Raw genomic sequence first — 21,749 nt, 5'->3', positions numbered from 1 at the left:
TAATAATTCGTACTAATTAAAATCAGAAGAAGATCCGAATTCAGTAGTTACAATTACGACTAACAGATGGCAATACGGATGATGTGTTAGATTTTTTTTTATAATTTTTTTTGGAACTCAGTGCTTTTTAATTGTTAAGAAAAAACACTTTTCATTTAAAGGAAAAAAACCATGTAAAGTAGTGAATTATTAATTCAAAAATTTTTAATACGATTAGATCTGTTTCTAAATTTGATTCAGTATACTGGTACATACGGTTGTGAGTTTTATAATCCAAATAGTGGACTTCTTTCTGACTAGTACGCTAGATTGGATTTAGGAACTTAATATTATTACAGGATTTTCTTTTTGATTTTATGACAAATTGCAGTTGGTTATTTGTTTTTTTGAAATTATTTACTTGAAAATAATCATTAGCTTACCTTTTGCTTTTCAGGGTGATGTTGATCAATTAACGCTTGTCCCGATTGAAGAGTTTTTTCGATCATCGGTTGATGTCCTTTAATTTCTTCCTGTAATTTTTTATGTTTCTTATATAACGATTGTGCTTGATATAAATTTTGTCCAAGTACATCAGAACTAGCTAATGGATAATGATCACCAATCCATTGCATTTCTGCATCTAATTCAAAACCAAATTTATGGAAACGTAAAGATTCTTCTAACGCTTCACGACGTCTCAAACATGGTTCTTCAAGTGATTTAAACTTATCTTGACACACTTTAGATGCTTTAATTATATTGGCTGAATCAAAATGTCCTTCATGTGCCATTTCTTCTCCAGCATTAACTAAATCATCAACACGTTGTTTCCATTGTGATATATCGTTTTCTAGGACTTGGTGTTTTTTTAATAATTCTTTACAACTACGTAAATCGTGTCCAACTTGTCGACTTTGTAAACATTTTTCAATTTCTTCTAATTTTAATCGTGCATCATCGATTGTTCTGTTATAGCCATGTTGAGCCGCAGCTTGTCTTAAACGTCTACCTTTATCTAAAGATAAGGATACTAATTGCTCCCATTGATTATTTAAATCACTTAACATTTGACCTACATCAGATTTTCGATAATTATTTTGGGATATTAAAGATTGGCCGGTCTAAAAAACATACAAAAAATCAAAATTAAAAAATTATATAATATTTTTCAGAAAGAAAACTACCTTGTTGACGTTTCGTAATTGGCCTTCATTAGCTCTTAATTCACGTTCAAATGCTTCATGTTTTTGTAATTTTCTTTCTAGATTACTTAAATCGCGATAACTCTCATCGGCAGCAGTTTTTGATTTATCCACTAACCAATCTTTTAAATCATCAACCTCGGCTGAAAATTCTTGAAAATGTCTTGATGCTAATAAAGCTTGACGACGTGCTAATGCATTATTTTTTACAGCTTGTCGTCGTGCGATTACTTGATTTTTACGATCTTCGATACTAAAAATAATAATTATTTAATAAATATGGTGAGAGTGAATAGTGGTTCATGCGAGCGAAGCCCTGGGTAAAAATAGTCAATTTAAAAAATAAAATCTTACTTTTTAGAATCATAATGATCATCTGCAATCAATTTGTCAGCCATTTCTCTAAACGATTTGATTCTTTCATCTTGTACAAATAGTGTATTCTCAAAATCATCATGCCGTTTTAATAACGCTTCCACTTCGTCCAGTGAACTCTACAAATGTTAGTGTAATTTTAATACAAATAATTATAATTATAATAGCAAAGAAGAAATACTTACACCCAGTTTATTGAACTCTAAAAATGCTTCATGACCTGATGTTGAAGCATCAATTTGATCCGCTTCTCTATTAAATAATTGCAAATTCAAACATTGCTGTAACCAATCATTCTTTTCAGCCCAACCACGTTTCACAGCTTGATTTTCAGCTTGTAATCGTTCGATACGCTCAGCAATTTCAGATAAATGTGGATTACGTTGTAATAATTGTTTACCAAGACTTGTAACTTCACGGAATTCATCTGAATGCGCTTTAATATCTTCACCCAATTCATTATGATTTTTCAATAAGTTTTGTGCGGTTTCAACGTCTCGTGCACTTGTATCGGCGTTTAGTTGTTCTTTAACATCGGATACCCAGTTTAATAAACCTCTAGAACCGTTCATGAAAATTTGTTGGCCAACGGCATTTTCTAATCGAGATCGACGTTCTATTGCTTTTTGTTTTACTTGTTCCCACAAGTCTAAAATTTGTTTTTGTCTTGCATTGACATTTGATCGTTCATGAGGATATGAAGATTTTACTCTGAAAAAATTTAATTCGGTTAAGATTAAATAAAAAGAAATCTAAACAACTAATACTTTAAAATTACTTACGTATTTGCTAAAAGATTAACTCGATTAACCTTTTCTTCTACAGGTGCTAATTCTCGTTCAAGATTTTGATGCCTTCTTTGTAAAGCTTGAACAGTACGTAAATCAGGTCCCAATTCTGCTGTGTCTAACTGTGTCATCTTTTCACTCATCCAATCTGTCGCTTCATCACATGTTCGATTAAATAACTCCACACTTGAAGCACCTTCAAGACTTCTTTCTTTCTGGGCTTTTAATCGATTTAAATGATCCCATAATTGATGAATTTGTCTATGTCTTGCTTTGACTTTGTCTAATTGCGAGTGACCTTGTTGAACAAATTGTTCAACTGCATTATCCAACGCTTCAATACGTTTACTACTAGCTGACAAATCCGTAACAAATTTCTCATATTTCCTTTTAGCCGTCTCTACGTTATCTTTACTATCATCGGTCTTTAAAAAGTTTTCTTTATCTTTAATCCATTTTTCGAAGTCATCACATTCACGATAAAACCCAAATAATCGAATGGAATCCTCTAATAATGCATGTCGTTTTACCGCTAAATCTTGTAATTGATCATATGTCGAATTAATTTTCTTTAAACGTTTTTCAACATTATCATTATCATCGAATTTTCTTTTCGGTGGTGGAATTGGTTTTTTCACAGATATTGATCTTTTAACGGGGATTACTTGTTTCACCATTTTAACTTTTTTCACTCGTTGAATAGTTTTAATTTTTTCTGGACGTCGTACTTGAATTTGAATTATACGTGGTTCAATTTCACGGACGTAATTAGCGGGTACAAAACCATCAGTACCATCTGCTTTTCGTACACTCCACCAATCTGGGTTGGTTTTATTTAATAAGAACATGACTTCGTTTTTCGCCATTACCATACCATCTTGTCCGGTGAACGGATATAATGCTTTAATTTGTGGGACAGAACGTTCTTCTAATACAGTTCGATGTTCAATTTTTTCGATTGGCTCTTCTTCCCATACTTCTGTTGGGACTAGACGTGTTTCGTTTACCCACTCTTCACGTTGGGCTTCTTGTACGGGTTCGGGGCCAGCAGTGAGCTAGAAACAAAATCTTTCAGTTAATTAATTTCATCTTTTAAAGGATGTTCAGTTAATTTACCTCTAATGTTGAAATTCCAGCTTTAATTAGTTTATCAGCTTGACTATTTAAACTTTGTATATCTCCGCTATAAGCATTTAATTCACCTTGTAAATCTCGATGTCGTTGCAGTAATGCCTGGGCACTAGGTTCATCCAAGCCATAATCATTGGACGTAACTAATGCCATCTTCTCGTTTAGCCAAGAATCTGCTTCATTCGCATCGGTATAGAACTGAAATGAGTTATTTTTTAATCAAGAGATTTAACAACTAACATAGTAAATGGTTTAATGCTGTGCGGAATTCCGCAGTGCGATATTCGTTGCTAAAAACAGTGACAAATATCAACAGTAATTTGCTTTATTTTTATTTATAGGCAATTTTATTAAAGATATGATATATAAATTACATAATGAACAAAATTAAATGTTAATTTTATTTCTCTGACCTGTTTTTTCCTAAACGGTACATTTTAAGACCGTGAGCCTATTTTATGTTAGTATGTAGCACGATAAGCTTGAAATTGAAGAGTAAATCATGGAATTTGATAAAGGAATAATCAAGCTATCACGTGGACAAGAAAATACAGGCTAGAGAAATAATATGTAAGATTGAAATGTTCAAGAGCACAGACAGGAGATAAAAAATGCTTCATTCGCATCGGTATAGAACTTCTTTAAACAAGAAATTTAACAATTAACATAGCAAATTGTTTAATATTTTATATTGAAATGTTCAAGAATACAGGCAGGTATAGACGGGTGGAATTATGAAAATGGACAAATTAAATGTTTTTTATTTATTTATAATATTTCTAAGCTGTACAAACTTCAGACTAAATTTCTGTTTATACAACGAGAGAGAGGTAGAAAATTTAATTTTGGCGTGGAGTATTTTTAGCAACTAGAGCCAAGTTTAAACCTGAAGCCAATAGACAGATTTTCAAAACTTCCTTCAAGTGCTCTAAAAAAAAGCTCCTCACATTAAAATCAACGTCTGTCATTTTGACGGTGGTGTGGCCTCGGTCTAAAATGAAAAAATTTAAGATATTTACTTGATAAGCAACTGCAGCATCATCTAATTGTTTTTTTCGTAATGCTGATAAGTCATGTAAAATTTTCCAATTTTCTTGTATACTATTAATTTTTGGTTGAATATCTGTCGCTTTTGGATGTTTATCCGCAATAAGTTTTAAGCCTGCTTCACACAATTGATCAGATTTTGGTTTTCTGGCATTCATTTCATCTTGTAAAACTTTATGTTTTTGTTGTAAACTTAATACAGCACGTAAATCTTTCGCACTAATGCCTGTTTTACATATCCGTTGTTTTTCAATTAACCAAGCTTCTTCATCCTCTTGATCTTGAATAAATTGATAAAAATTTCGTGCATCATCCAATAATTCTCGTCGTTTTTTGCTGCTTAATATTAAACTGAAATAAGGAAACATTGTTTATAAATTCGGTAGATGCATCCAGCTACAAATCAAGAATTAAAAATTAGAGAGAAAAATAGATAAAAGTTTCTCTAACTACGGCTTTTAAAGTAAATGATTTACACCCACATAAACCAAAGGGTTTTTTGAGTTATCCTTAATGAATCCAAATAATCTAGGGCCTAAGATTATTTGTAAACAAATACTCACTTTTCATAAGCTTGTTGAAGATTTGCTATACTCTGTTCAAGAACAGGAGCATCTTTATGTTGTTCAACATTGGAATGTTGCTGTGCTTGTCGAGTTAAGCGACGTACTGTTTCACCAACAGCAGCCACTTGTAATTCTTGCAATGAATGCCCTTGCCGAAGATCTTCTACAGCAAGTAAATGGTTGCCAACATCACCAGATTGAAAATTCAACTAAAAAAAAAAAAAATGAAATATGAATTAATGTTTTAAATAAAACAAGGTATCACGATTGAAAATTTCTTTTTTATATATTTGCAATCTTCATACTGCTAAAAAGACCAGGAATTTGTAATTTGAAAAATCCTCGATGAGAAATAAAAAACTAAATGAATCTAAATTGTATCTTACAGTCCAAGAATTCAAAGATTTCAACATATTTGCAAACTTCATACTGCTAAAAAGACCAGGAATTTATAATTTGAAAAATCCTCGATAAGAAATAAAAAACTAAATGAGCCTCAATTGTATCTCCCAATCCAAGAATTTTTAAAGCTTCAGAAAATTATTTGAAATAATTTTCCTAAAATGAGATTAATGCTTCCTGGACATTTTTAGAATCTCAAAATTTCCTGACGAGTATATATTTTCAATTTTCTAGGCTGCTAGCCCTTTTGTAAACGATGGAAATCGAGTTTGTTTAATAAATAAAAGGGCTAACGAGCAAATTGCCGATTTGTCAATATTTCTATTTTATCGAGAAAAAAAAACAGGATACTTACTTGTAATTCTTCAATCGTTCCCATAGTGGTTTCAATTTCTCGTAATATTGACATTAAAGTGCACAGTAATGTTAAATTATTTTTATGTTTATCCAGTAATTCTAATAATTCACTCCATCGTTCTAAAACTTCAGCTTCACGATTTTTCACACGTTCCGTACCATGATAATTTTCACGTACTAATTCTTCAGACATATTTGTTAAATCATGAAATCGTTCCTCTCGTGCTAAAATATCAGCACTAATAGCCTCATGTTTTTTAACCGTTGCATCGACTTGTGCAATATTTGATCCGTATCGTGGATCCGATAATACTTGTATCATTTCTTTTAAGTAACCTTCACGTAATACACTTTTCCGTTCGAATTTATAATTTAATTGTTCTAAACGTTCTTGTCGCAATAATTCTTTACGTAATGCAACCTCACGTCGATGTTCAGAACGTTCCAATGATTCCCATGCTTTTTCTAAATCGTGTAAATATTTTCCTTCGGGTGGAACATATGGTCCTTGTTGTAGCCATTTTAATTGGGTGTTTATGTTAAAATAAAGGGCTTCGATTTCACTTCGTTCTTTGTACCTGAAAATATAATATTCATTTAATTGCTAGATATTTATTTCCCCGGAAAAATTACTCTATGAAGTCACATCTTTTATATCCCAGTGATCAAACATCAATAAAAAAAGGTTAATTAAATCGGAGAAAATAGGAAGTGAATTTCTATCTACATCGTTTTCAAAATCGTACACTTTCCTATCCTATCCTGTATAATATATTATATCAAGTGCGGTAAAGTGAAGAAATTTCACTTTAAAAAATACTTGTTGTTCCTCGGCGTTAAATTTAGGATCAGTTATATATGACTTTAAGCGCCTGGCATAATTATTTAACTTACTTTGGCGGTTTTTCAACAGTACGATATTGTCCAAAAGCAAACAGTAACGCTTGAATTCCTTCCATTGAATTTGGAAATTTTCTATCTTCTAATTCAATAACTTTCAATCGTATCCACTCTAATAAAGTCGTTAGTAATTTTTCATACATTAATTTCATTTTATCAGCGTCCATCATTTGTCCAACAATCTAGAAATCATTTGAGAATGAAAATAGTAATCAGTTTAGAAAATAAATTGAAAATTGATTTCTTACATTGGCAATACGTCTTCCACTTTTCATTTCATTTTTCATTCGGGCAAACGTATGGTAATATGAAGCAACATACGTAAGGATTGATTTTTCATCAGGTCGTGTTGTGTCAACATCTGAAAAAACGTTTTTATATTAGTTTTTTCAATTAAAATTTAAAACTTCAATAAATTCAGGGAATTGTTGAATTTTATATTTTAAGTATATACGTGTCCAGACCAAGAATTAATTGTTCAACTCCTTTAGATAATTTCAGGTCTATGGATCAAAAATAGCTCGAAAAAGTTCATTGAATTTCCCCCAACACCTCTTGTCTCCATTTCTCTCTTAACCCGCCTTCTTGACCCTTCTTAGACCAACTTGACTCCGTAAACTTAGTTTTCGAGAAGATCATACTTCTTTGCACCGTTAAGAGGGAGATTTTTATGTTCATTTTCGAACGAATTTGTTCAACTTATTCGAGAAAAAGAGATAAAACTTCCTGCTTCAAATGCTTAAATTTAAGAAAAATGAAAATAAATAAAATACCTTCAGCATCAAGCAGTCGTGGAATACCAAGTTCAGAATTTGCAACGTCGAAAGCATGATTAAGATTTTCAATATTTCTTCCAGGTTGTAATCGATCCCATGGAAATAGATCGGGACGATGTGAATGTATAAGTGCATTAAAACCAAGACCAGAACGCCATGATGTTGTAAAATCGTTAATATTAACACCCGGATATCCGCTAGTTTTACGTTGACACCATAATAATAATGCATCTTTGGCTGATTTCTTTTCTGAACTTTCATTTTCTTCATCCTTAAATAATTTTCCATCAATTAATAAAGTTCATATAATAATAATCATGATAAAAGCTACGAAAGAGGTAATTTCTGTGAAGGTGATGTGTTAATGGCAATTCTGGAAACTCATAAATCTGCCGATCTGTATTGAGTGTCTCAAAAAACCATATAATCCTAACATTTTTTCGAAGACCGAATACATTCGACAGAAATCGAATGTAAAGACATACTTTCATAGAAAGTTTTGATATTTGATTTCTAACCCCAAAGTTTCTGTTTATTTTATAAGGAATAATTTTCCGGTATAACAGGTTTTAAATTTGTTGAAAATTTAACGAAATATTTTGGATTTTGGGGAGGGAGTGTCAGACTATCAGTTTATTCTTTTTATAAAGTGTTTCATTAGATATTAAACTTAAAATCTCTATCTTTCGTCAAAAGTCATAGTGTATCTTTGTCCTGTCAAATTGCACCTGAAATTTCAATAGTTATCATCCTGACGAAAATTAATTCCTTCGTAGCTTTTTTTCATGTACATAGCATAGGTAGGTGCTTCTGAAATGAAATCGCAATAATTCCAATTTCTGTTTATTACTTACCACATCAATTTCAATTTCTTGAATTTGAAATCTTAAGATAATAGTCCATATTAAACCTAATATAAGTCGTGGATTACCATCAACAATATCCTCAGCACCAATACTTTCTAATCGAACCTGAAATCAATAAAAAATTATATATTAACTTTAGTTGTGACAGTAAACAGTTTTTATTAAATCTTAACCTATACGAACGGTTCGAATATTTTTAGTCGATATCTCAAAAACTTAAAATTTTTAACCTTCGGGGATGGAAAGGAGGGGCGTGAAAGTGAGGATGAACAATCGAATATTTTCAAATATACACAAGTGGGGTATCAAATATAAGAGCATGACGCGTACATTACAAAACTGTAACCGCGAGGGGATATGGGGGGAGAGGTGAAATTGAGGATGAACGATCGAATATTTTCAAATATACCCAAGTCTGATATCAAATAAAAGGGCACGATGTGTACGTTAAAAAACTGTAAATTACATGAAAGTCACTTCAGCCGATTAAAAGTTGTGAACTCTTTTATCGGGGGTTTATCAAATTTCATAAAATTTGACTAGATACTCCTCATCTATTTCTATGCAACCATAATATCCCATAGCAAAGCGTGCCAGGATACAGCTATATATTATAAATGTAAAGAGAGTTTGTTTGTTTGGATTCATAATAAAGACTATTTCAAGTGTTATGGAAGAGAATAAGTGAGAGCAAAGGAGGAGAAGACTATAACGCGGTGGTATTTACTCTTTATTTATTTGCGTCACCAAATTTACTCAGTCGGACCGAGTTGATTCGGTAATTCGAGTGTAAAAGAACTCGTATCAAATTCGTTTTCATTCCAGTACGAGTTTGACATATTCATTCGAATTAATTGAGTAAAAATCGGACTCGAATTGCATCACTACTCCAAGTACCATGGTTCACACGTTTTCCTCGACAGTTGTTTAATCTATCCGAAAAATATGCATAATGTTAAGGAATAATCATGCTATAAACAGAGACAATTTTTATTGAGATATTTAAAAAAATGTATTTTAAGAATATATAAATATAAATTTTGATTTTAGGTACAACACCTTCCCATAAAATTAATAAAAATCCCACTAAGTTTACATTGTAACAAATTTTTCAAGTACAAGTATGATAAACTATGTATCATTTTAGTACCTAATAAATATCAACCAAGAATTGCTAAAATGTGAACTATCCTTAATAATATAATTAACTGCAAGAGTAATTAATCAACCAGTTTGTATATTTGACCTTCGATGACGTCATCATTATTATTTTTTTTCATATAAAGAAATTTTTTTTATTTAGAAAAATCTGGTTTCCTATATATAAATTACTTTCATTATTTTATTAATGTAGTAATATTATTTATTAATAATTCTTGTCTGTAGCAGTATTAATTTACCAATTAGTATGTGAAATAGAGTATATGCGATTCTAAGTTTATTTCATTTGAAATGTTTTTATAATTTTGAATATACTTTCGAGCAAATCTCTAACAATATTTTTGAAACCGTGCTTAACGTTTTTTGGAGAGACTTTGTCTTTTATTTCGCCTCTTGTATTGGATAACCACGATCATGCCTAGGCATTGGATATTCAATATTAAACCAAACAAGTGAAAAGAATGGACTAATTAGGTGATTTTATGAACAGCTATGACAAAATTTTTTTCCTAGCATCATTATTTTTAAGCGTTACAAACTTGGGACTAAACTTAATATACTATGTATATTTCATATATGCATGGTATAAAAATGAAACTATGCAGCATATTTTTAATTTGAGGATGTATGAGCATGACAAAAATGTTTGACTTAAAGGCTCAAAATTTTTTTATAGACAGATTTTTACTCAAAGAATATGTGGTTAAAATTTCAGCATAGGTATCCATACAAATATTTAAGAAAAGTCATTGAAAATCGATATAAAATACATTGGCTTTTATGGAGGAATCTCAAAAAACGACATATTTAAAAACGACATATTTTGAAAGTTTTTTGATCATTTTTACTTGGAATGAATGAAAACAAATTAAAAAAAATTTTTTTTATAACATTACCGTGCTCATACATCCTTAATAATAAATAATTTAAATTATTTTGAAGTAGTAATTTTTGCGAATCAAGAAATTATCACGTAAAAATACGAATTTGTTACTTTTTTACTGGATCTACTGCCTTTTAAGTGAAATGATCAACTGATAACCTTGACACAAACCGAAGATTTTGTTGTAAAAATTGAATCAGAATGTACTACATTTCAAGATATCGATGAAGAATCAAGTCTTCAGAATTCAATTCTATTTTATCATTTTCCCTGACTTAAACCGAAATTTCCTGACAATTTAATGGCTTTTCAGAATTTAAAAATTATTTGAATTTTCCAAGTTTTCAAGGTCGTTTGCCATACTCAGACTTGGCGCCACACTTGGTATTATAAAAGTGGAATAGAATCATTTAAAACTTGCTAAAAATTTGTAAATTAATTCTAAATTAGATAATAATTAATAAAAATATTAAAAAACAGTAGGTTTCCCGGACTTTTAATGAAATAATTAGTTTTGAAAATTGGAATTTTTACAAGTAAATGGGGATCAATCCAGTCGTGTCTTTGGTAAAGAATTCAGGATTTCATAATAAATAACAATAAAAAAATGGGTTTCCCAACGAATTACGGAGATATTTGATATTTTTTATGAAATTTGATAAAAATTACTATATCTTAAAAAAAAAAAAAATGAAATTTGATGAAAATTAATTATATATCCCTGTTGTTTTCCATTTTACAGAGAAAATAAACGAACATAGTCCTTTGTCCTAAGGCAATCATACAATTTGATTACGATATTTTTTAAACAAATGTTAAAGTTTTGGAAGTCTTGTGTATTGCGACCAGTCTGATCTATTATACCTCCTTCGCTTCAATGGTAATCTAGGAGCCCTACAGTTTTATACACTGTCGGATATATCTGTTGATGATATCGTTTGAGTGAAGTCGCATTCACATAGAATGTTTATTCCGGTTTTCTGATGCTCGTGGCAAAGTCTACAGAGATCGTTCCCTGTGAGATTGGTTTTGTACATTTGCTTATTGAATTTACAGTGGTCAGTAGTAAACAAATCAGTAAATATCCTTAGATTTTTCCAGTTGTAAACGCTTTGAAACCTTTTTCTACGAAAAGCCGCTTTCCAGAGTTCCTGCATGGTCTTGGTTGGATCTTGTACATCAATTCTTTTATTTTAGTTTTTAATGTATATTTTCAAAACAGTTTTGTAGTTTATTTCAGATTCAATAACTTTACTTTCCTGGTATGAATGGTCTAACTAGGAGTGTCACCTTAAAGTTTCAGCAAGTCGGAAGATGATGAAATTAATTTAATTGTGTCACCGAATCATATTATTGTACGATATTTTTAATGTATTGTATATCCAGTTTTTTCGGAATTAAAAATTTATATATACTTAAAATAATTTCAAACAGAAGCTGCTGAGAACTGTCGAAATTACCTGAATATTAAACAAATAATCAGAAAACACCTTTATTTACTGAAATCTGGAAGATATATGTTTATATCGAGAATCTAAGGAAATTTTTACCATTTCCTGACTTGGAAACGTGGAAATCCTAGGTTTAACTGTCTAAAACCTAAGTTTTGTTTAATTTTTAATTATTTCACTACGGATGTATACCTTTGTTTTATGAAATTAGTAAGCTAGAGTTTTCTTTGAGGTAGGACCAAACCTTAGAATGACCAAACCCAGTTTTTAGTTAGTTTCAGCTAAATAACCGTACTATATAATAAAATAGTTAAGCATATTAGTAGATTACTTAAGCTATACATTTAATAATATTGTGTTTGTATGAAGGTTAATGACCAAACATTTATAATAATACATAATAATAAATATTTATAAAACTGCATGCAATCATATAAAATAATACTAAATATATTTTATATTTATTTATTTATTATATTATTGCAATAATGTATTTGTAGTGACGCCTGGCCTCACCGGATTTTATCTATATTTAACACTAAATTACAAGCTATAGGTAATACTACACATATAGTTGCATCAATGAATGTTTTTACCCAGGAGTCCTCAATGACAGCTCCGATTTTGATTTTGATTTTTTTTTTAAATAAAATACAGCCTATGTTATTTGCTAATAATGTAAGCATTCTATAAGTGAAGGAATTTTTAAAATCGGTTAAGTAGAGAACTCAAAAATGACGGTTTGTATATATTTTCATACAAACTTTCATCCCTTATTTCAACCTTTAAGGGGATGAATTTTAAAAAATTCTTTCTTAAAGGACACCTACCATATAAAATCAATATCTTCTCGAAATTTCAAACTTCTATCATTAGCGATTTAGGCTGGGCGTCAATATATCAGTCGCGACATTGCCCATTCCCCCTCCAGATTATCCCCCCCCCCTCTGAATTTAAGTAATATACAAAAATAATCATTTTGAAAAAAAAATTATCAAAATCGGAGCTGTTATTGAGGACTCCCTAAGAATGGTTATTATATGTATTCCTTTATCCGACTAATAGTAAATATTAACAATATTAGAATAAGGTACTGTTATAAATATGTACTATGTATTGTCTATGTGTTTTATGTGTGATCACGGTCGTACTTAAAAATTTTAAAATGTGAGATGAGACACTAAGATTTAGACCAAAAAGTCTATTGACAATTGACCACTTTTATCATGGCATCTGGTGATTCAAATTCTAACTATAATAAAGTTCCATGGGATGCTGTCAATACAGAACATTCATTCTATAATTATAAATAAAATTAATTAGTTATTATCAAATTAAAATGTAAATAGCCCGCCAGACTGGTCGAACTCATTCTACAGCTAGATATGTCTGTGCTGTAAGGTTCTGTAGATGTAAGTCTCATAAAAATTTAGATCTGTCTAGTCTAGTGACAGTGTTGGGTAAGTTATAATTAATGAATACAGTTTTGAAATTAAAGGATATTCTTAGAATAAGAATTTACTCATCGTAATTTAATGTAAGTTATTATATATTTCTAAGTAAGTAAATACACTATAACCCTTAAAAAATATCATTGCATCATCAGACATCTAACTTTTTTTAGTATATGTGAAATATATCATACTAAGTTTAGACCCAAGTTTGTAACGCTTAAAAATATTGATGCTACGAACAAAATTTTGGTAATAGGTATTTATAAAATCACCTAAAAAGTCTACTTTCGGTTGTCTGTCTGTCTGTTACCACGATAACTAACAAAACCAGAAGAGATATCAAGTTGAAATTTTATAGCGTACTCTTTATAGTGAGGTCGAGTTCGTAAATGAGCGACGTAGGTCAATTGGGTCTTGCTAACCGTTTGAGATTGAACAAAAGTTTAAAGGTTCTTTATAAAAAAATAAACAACTTTTGTTTGAAACAGTTTTTCGTAAACATAACTGTTTATCCGTTAGGGCGCAAATTATATGGTATGTAATATACGAGAATATCAGTTATGTTTGTGTGACATGTATGTGTGGCTATCTAAGAGTGGCTGTCTTTTTTTACTTACATGATGTAAAAAAAAAACAATTGTGTAATCAACACTGTCTATACATGATATTTAAACAATTGACTCAGTCTATTGTTTTCACTAATTAGGTTTAAAATTAATTATAAAACCAATACAAAAGTTTTTTTTATTATTAATAGAAACACAATTTTTATTTATTTTTTGTTTGCAATCAAAAATAAATCCCTTAAAATTTAATAATTTTTCGACGTCTTCTTTAAACTAAAAAATCTAAAAATTTCTACTTTTAAATTGATAAACTGAAAATGAATGATGAAATTAAATTTTTTAATGTTTTGTTATAGATGTTAATATTTTAAAATATTTTTTTATTGACCCATGGAAGATGGCAGACTAAACATAAACCCATGGGAGGGGAATGGGAGAAAATTCGATGTGGAATTGCTGATTTTTCAGTCTGTACTTATCTGGGAACACTCTGTGTTATAAAGGTAAAAATATATGTCTGCAAAACAAGTAAAATTTCAATAAATAAATTTTTTTTTGGTAAATTATACGATGATTATTTCCATGGGTGTACTTCTGCAATTTGAAACTCACATTATGATACGGCGCTGTGTTAATACTTAATAAGTTTGATAAATAAATAAGTATAATGTTACTTAATACAATAACCATTCATTAAATAAAAAGGAAATTTGGTAAATTTTAAATAAAATTAACTAACACATAAATGTAATATTCAATGAGTGGTTTAATTAAAGTAAATTTTTTTATGTATCACGCTTGCGTACCAATTATATTAGTTAAAATAATATTTCTTTGATAAACAGTATTTTTATATTCCGAAGTAACAGTACGAGTCAATCATTATTTAAAAATATCTATTTTCAAAAAAAATACAAATGCAGAGATAGTAATTTTTTTGGAGTTTGCATATGAATTTTTCATTGACATTTATAATAAATGTATATAACTGATTATGTCCTATGCATGGGTATGATATTAGAGAGTTACATACAAACATGCAAACATACATACATACAGGTGAAGCTAATATAGTGTATCATGTTGTATGCTACACCCATATGGAGTCGAGCTCTCAAATGGAACAAATACAGAAAACTACTTTCAGGGGTTCAACGCAGAATTGCCTTGAAAATCTGTTGTGGTTTTCGAACAATGTCTGCAAACACGGCACTGGTGCTGGCAGGAATCTTACCTATCGATATTCAGATAGATACTAGGTGTCAGAAATATCGACACACTCGAGGTATCGGTGATGTGAGAGTAAATGAGGAACTCGCCGAGTGGCAAAAAAGGTGGACAATAGATACCGATAAAAGCACTTGGACCAGAAGGCTTATACCTGATTTATACAAGTGGTTGGGTCGTAAACATGGAGAAGTTGACTACTATCTCAGTCAACTTCTTAGCGGGCATGGGTGGTTTAATAGCTATGCTAAACGGTTCCACCTGAAGGACAGTGATCTTTGTGGTACTTGTAATGTTGTGGAAGATGCGCATCATGTCTTCTTTCACTGCAAAAAGTGGAGTCTGCTAATTGAACTGGCAAACTCAAAAGCAGGCAAAATTCTAACCCCTGACGACTGTGTAGATTTTATGCTTGGAAGTGACGAAAATTGGTCGATAATTGCTACGCTGGCGCGTAATATCGTGCAAGAGAGAAGAAAGGAGATTGAATGACCTGAGAAGTCAAAAGGCACTCCACTCCTGAAGTAATGCTCACGCGGTTCCAAGAGTGGAGAAGTTTTTAGAGAGGAGGTTTTAGTCGGGGAGGGTCCGACACTCAGTGCATAATGCATTTCCTCCTCTCCCGAAAAAAAAAAAAAAAAAATATAGTGTGTTAAAAACGACGAGGGATCTTATTGATCCAAAAGTGTAAAACTTTATTCTTTGTAAGATTGTAACATAACGGTGTCTCAATATGGCATACAAAATTCATGACTTTGGCTTTCTGACCATAAATTATGTTAATATCACATGATTACCAATTCCTTTACTCCTCCATACAAGTGGAATCTAAAACACTCACTAAAAATAATACAGAGATGTTTGTTTACTATATCTTTTCGCGTGGGGTTCTCCAGGAAATGATATTTTTAATTTACTAATAACCGTTTCTTAGTAATTAGTAAAAAAAAAGATTATTCTACAGATGAAATGCAACATTGTGTTGCATACAGAACTTTATGTATATCGTGTGAAATGGCCTTTAAAAGTAACATAAATATTTTTACGAAACAATAGAAATATTATTTTACTGATTGTCGAAATAATAATAATCAGCTAAAACAATTAAACATCGAAATATATTTTATTTTAGCCAATGACATTTTTATTTAACAATAGACTTTCTCTACATTTTTAATGTGGCGTGAGAAGTGTTTGGATACTATACGTATTATATAATCACTAGAGTGATGCCCACCCGCTTCGCTGGGTTTAAAAGTAAAGATTGATAAAGATTGCTCTCGCTTATCCCTTTTCTATAACACTCAAAATACTGGTAAGGATTGTTTTACACAGGTAATATATATGTATGGTTTTCTATGTTTTTAAAATGTATAATATACGTAATTATTCATTGAGTATATCAGAAAAGATGGCCATGAAATATTTTATATTGACTAGTTTTATAGAAATCTGTAATTTAAGGTAATGTCAAATGACTACTTTTACAGAAATCTGTAATATATGGTAATGTCAAATTAAAATAATTAAAAAAATTTTTTTTATTAATATATCTTTATAAATTTTTCTCATTTGTTATTCTGAGGTATGAGCTATATTGCTGTAGAGTTTCATTAAAAACCATTCGCTAGTTTTAGCGTGAAAGCGTAACAAACAAACAAACAAACATGCTTACTTTCGCATTTATAATATATAGAGATAGAGAAGAGATACATATTATTATTTTTAATATTCGTTTAGAATTAGTGAAAATTTTGGGTTTCACACAATATACAATTATACAAGAATGTTTAAATCTTGATGAATTATACAAGTCTGGTTGCAAAACCAAATATAATGTCTTGAAAGATCTCATTTTTAAGAACTTTTAATTTTTTTAAATAAAGAAGTATTTTTGTTATTTCTTAAAGTTAGAAATATATAATCTTTAAGAAGTCATTATTCTAACTTCGTAAAAAGATAAACAATTATGATAGCTTTAAGAAGTATTTTTTTTTAATTTATAAAAAGTCAGAAATATAAGACTGGAACAGCTTTTTAAGAAAGTAATAAAGTAAAAAAAGCAATAGTTTGTGTAACGCTTTTTTTGCAATGGCATAGCCAATTTGCATTCACGTATAACTTCAATTTTAGATGAAAGTCTCATGAATTAATTTTTTGATATTTATGAAAAACAACATTGCTCCATAAATTTTACGAGAAAAAAATTACGGAAAAAGAAAAATTTGATAAGTTCTACGTCCCTTTAGTAACATTATCCTTACTTATATATAAAGCTGAAGACTTTGTTTGTTTGGGTGAAATAGAAAAATTAATTTACCGATGGATAGTCCATTTATCGAGTAAGGCTATATGCTATATAACTTCAAGCGCTAGTAGTTACCCGCTCGCTTTGCTGGACTATTTTGAAAACTACTTAATGGAATTTAATGAAACTTTACAATAATATATACCTCATAAATCAGAACAACACATAGGCTATATTATATTAAGATAGCAGTTACCCACCCTCTGCGCTTTACGATTACGAAAACTACTAAATGGATTTTAATGAAACTTTACTATTATATAGCTCATACATCAGAATAAAACATTTACCCGCCCACTTGGACGCAGACGAAGTTGTGCGAGTCAGCTATGTATTCAGATATTCAAAAGAAGTGTGAAGCTAATTTTCACCGTGCTTCAAATACCTTTAATAACTCCCTTCCGAGTACTACAATTTTTTTTTTTTGGTTCATAAGAAAATCAGAAAAATGATTTGAATTTAAAAAGTCAATTTTCTCAAACCTAGTAAATGTATTAGACAGGTATTTTAATTGAATTCATGTTATTTTAAAAAATCAATTTCCTAAATTCGTTTTTAGAAGAACCAACAAAATCCATTTAAAAAGTAATTTAAATAAAAGTTTTCTTTTAAAGCAGTTATAATTAAAAGCTCGTTAAAAAGTTTTTTTCTGACATCGTATTTGAAGTCAGATAAAAGAGCCCTTGGAAATCATCTAGGCATGTCTTCATTTTAGAAAAAATTAAGACTTTTGAGTCTTAAAAAAGAAATCTTAAAGAACTCATTATTATATTGTATTTTGAAATCGAAAAATCGAAAACAAACAATAAAATTTTTCGCTTTGCAAAAATATGTAATACCTTAAGTTTTGAATGTCTTGGTAACATAGTTTAACCTTCCACACTTTTATTGAGATAATGTTTTCCAAATGTGTGCAAAATTCATCTAATGACAAAATAATAATCTTTAATAAATATAAAAAATATATATTAAATTTTAATTGCAATAAAAGTTGATTTTTAGGTGATCAAGGTAAACCAACAACTTATTTATAAGAATTATTAAGTGAGACAACTTACAATAAAATATACACATTCATGGCTTACAACTTTATCATAATAAAGAAAGTTTGTCAAATGTTGAAGGAGGAAAGTTTTCATCTTCACATTTTTATTCCCGACATTTATTATCTGCTCCAAATACATATTTAAAATTTTAAATGACGCATTTATTTCCTTGATATAAATTTTTTTTAGCAAAATTAATTTCTTAGTTTTTAGACACATCATATGAGGGTAGGTAATCTTAAGTTTTCGCCTCTTCTAGAATATACATTTCGATGAATTTTCAAAGGTACAATTTTTTAAATTTCAAAAAGAAGTGTGCGATTACTTAAAAATATTAAGGTATATTGCGAACTATAGTCTCGCCATCTGTGATTGAATTAAATAAGTTATCAGAAATCTTAGTCGGTAATGTAGGTAAAATGAATATGTGGATAAAAATAAATATGTATATATGTAAATACTTTTTATACCATGTATATATGAACTATACATAGTATATTAAGTTTAGTCCCAAGTTTGTAACGCTTAAAAATATTGAAGCTACGAAAAAAAATTTGGCATAGGTGTTGATAGAGTCATCTAATTAGTCCATTTTCGATTTTCCATCCGTCCGTCCGTCTGTGAACACGATAACTCAACAACAAATGAGCAACATAGGTCAATTGGGTGTTGACTCTCTCTTCGTAGAACCCATCTTGTAAACCGTTAGAGACAGAACTAAAGTTTAAATATAAAAAATGTTTCTTATCAAAAAATAAACAAATTTTGTTTGAAACATTTTTTTGTTAACATCACTGTTTCCTCACGAGGGCACACATTAGATGCACATTTTATAGTATGAATTAATTAATATGGGTTATCAGTTATGTATGTGTGACATGTAACTAAAATATAGAAATTTCCAAACGCGATAATTTCTAAGTAGGATACAAAAATTATTTCATTTCTTATTTTCAATAAGATAGTTTTTTGAAAAAAACTTATCTTTATGAAAAACAAACTATGATGTAACAAGGACACAACTATAATTCCACATTCATTTGCAGGAAATTCAAACACGGGAAAATCTTTTCTCGTGTTTGAGAAATGTGTATATTAATTAAAAATCTATCATTCTTTCAAATATGGTGGAAAACTGATACAATTTAGGTTTCAGTTCAACTTTCTTGATAAATTCCACGACGAAAGGGATCGCCTTAGAATTTCATTTCTTGTCTAATTCTTTCCTGCTATCCATGGGTTTTGGGCACTATGTATACTCAATGTCACAAAAAATGTACGGATTACATATACTACACTTAAATTTTGAAACGTTTCGATATTCTACTTTATATAAACGATTATCTATATTTTGACAAATATCGTCTATTTTTCTGTCACTATTGAACAATTTACGAACTTTCTTTACAAATATTATATTTTTTTAAATATAACACATAAAAAAGTATTTTTTATTTTTAAAGAAAAACTGTCATGTAAAATTTATATATTTGATAAAAATATGAATAATTAATTTGTTTTTATTTGCATAATTTCATGTAAATTATTTAAAAAAATGAAAACATGTTTGCATTTCATTTCTTCTTTATGCGATTAAAATTTTATAAGTGATTTAATGCGGTCTAAGAATCAAGCACGTGTTAAAAAATATATTTTTAAATCAATTTTTAACCCCCGAGGATTGAATACTACTAGGGATTTCAATAAAACTATGTAAGAACATTTTTTGATTAAGAAAGTTTCCAAAAATCACAAAAAATTCCTAGGTCCCCGGGCTTTTTATTATTATTCTATCGTTCAAAGTTGGCTGAAAAAATGATAAATCATATAGGTAATCCTTTTCAATTGGATATTTGTATATCAAAAAATCTAGCGAGTGTGATAAAAAACTATCTAAAATATTTAGACAATCTTGTAGTTAATAATAATACCATAAAAATATAAGGTTGTTGATGATAAAAAAACAAAATTTTAATTTAATTATGAGTTCATCGAAGATCCATCATTTGATGAACAGAGACGACTATAGTTAGAGTATTAATGATTGAAGAGCGATATCTATATTATCAAATTTATAAGCCTCACTTGCAGACAATATATTACATATTTTTGTAGTTGCGTGGCATTGTAAAGTCAAAAATAACTCATTATTTAACTACAAAGGATGCATTTGGTTTATATATATGTACCATGCAATAAACCAAAACTCCTGGTTAATTTTTTTTATTGCTCGCACGCTTTTCTGCATATAGTGGCGTATAGGTAAATCCATTTTTGCTTGTATATAGAGGTCTTGGAAGAATTTTACATCAGATTAAAAACAAGTGAAAACAAACAATTGACGTAGTTAATTGTTGAAATACTATGTATAGATAGTGTTGATACACACATATAACTGATATACTCATATAATACTACAATTTGCGCATAATAAGCGCTCTCACGGGTAAACGGTGATGTTTACGAAAAAATGTTTCAAACAAAAGTTGTTTTCTTTTTTATAAGGAACATCTTTTTCAAACTTTTGTTCTATCTCTAACGGTTTACAAGATGGGTCCTACGAACCCAAGATCCAATTACCTATGTTGCTCATTTTCGAACTCGACCTCACTTTTTACGTCCTCAGCGCGCTATAAAAATTTCAGCTTGATACCTTTTTTCGTTTTTGAGTAACCGTGATGACAGACGGACAGACAACCGGAAATGGACTAATTAGGTGATTTTATGAACATCTATACCAAAAGTTTGGTTCATAGTATCAATATTTTTAAGTGCTACAAACTTAGAACTAAACTTAGTATACCTTGGTATATTTCATATACATCGTATAACAATTAATGTAAAATATATCCTCACATATCATACATACGTGTATAGTACTCACAATGTAACAAACATATTCTTCAATATGTAATATTTTATTAATAGAGAATGTATTACATGACCCATATTAGGCATAAATTGTATATTTTATGAACATCCGTCCGTTCGCGCTTGTCCGTGCTCGATGCCAACTTTTTATTATTATTTCTAAATGAAGTGTGTGTGGATATGTTGTACCTATTTGATGTATAATATAATAATACAAGAATTGCAGTGAAAATCGTTTGTAATAAATACAGGGAGGTCTAAAAGGAACGCACACACGTATAATCGACAACGAAGAGGAAGTATTTTAAAAGTGACGTCCTAGTAAAGTATTGAAATAGAGTTTACATATAAAACTTTGTTTTGCAAGAAAGAGGCGGACAACAATCTTTG

General features: G+C 29.8%; 1 protein-coding gene across 4 annotated transcripts in view; it reads right to left on the bottom strand.

The window, feature by feature from the left end:
• LOC123300752 (spectrin beta chain, non-erythrocytic 1) overlaps window positions 1–21,749 on the bottom strand; it is a 113,305-nt gene that overhangs the window by 12,793 nt on the left and 78,763 nt on the right. For all 4 annotated transcript variants that reach the window (XM_044883398.1, XM_044883395.1, XM_044883399.1 and 1 more), the window contains exons 4-16: window positions 8,381–8,497; window positions 7,524–7,797; window positions 6,999–7,111; window positions 6,745–6,932; window positions 5,849–6,428; window positions 5,089–5,300; window positions 4,498–4,876; window positions 3,464–3,676; window positions 2,342–3,402; window positions 1,745–2,270; window positions 1,539–1,678; window positions 1,167–1,437; window positions 423–1,103 (exon numbers count right to left, since the gene is read on the bottom strand). In XM_044883398.1, coding sequence (XP_044739333.1) covers window positions 423–1,103; window positions 1,167–1,437; window positions 1,539–1,678; window positions 1,745–2,270; window positions 2,342–3,402; window positions 3,464–3,676; window positions 4,498–4,876; window positions 5,089–5,300; window positions 5,849–6,428; window positions 6,745–6,932; window positions 6,999–7,111; window positions 7,524–7,797; window positions 8,381–8,497 — 4,755 coding nt within the window. The remainder of the gene's footprint in view (window positions 1–422; window positions 1,104–1,166; window positions 1,438–1,538; window positions 1,679–1,744; window positions 2,271–2,341; window positions 3,403–3,463; window positions 3,677–4,497; window positions 4,877–5,088; window positions 5,301–5,848; window positions 6,429–6,744; window positions 6,933–6,998; window positions 7,112–7,523; window positions 7,798–8,380; window positions 8,498–21,749) is intronic.

This window comes from Chrysoperla carnea, chromosome 5, assembly GCF_905475395.1.
Source record: "Chrysoperla carnea chromosome 5, inChrCarn1.1, whole genome shotgun sequence".
In the NCBI taxonomy this organism is placed as follows: Eukaryota; Metazoa; Arthropoda; class Insecta; order Neuroptera; family Chrysopidae; genus Chrysoperla; species Chrysoperla carnea.
Note: the sequence above shows the minus strand (reverse complement) of the source record. Positions and strands in the feature narration are given on the sequence as shown.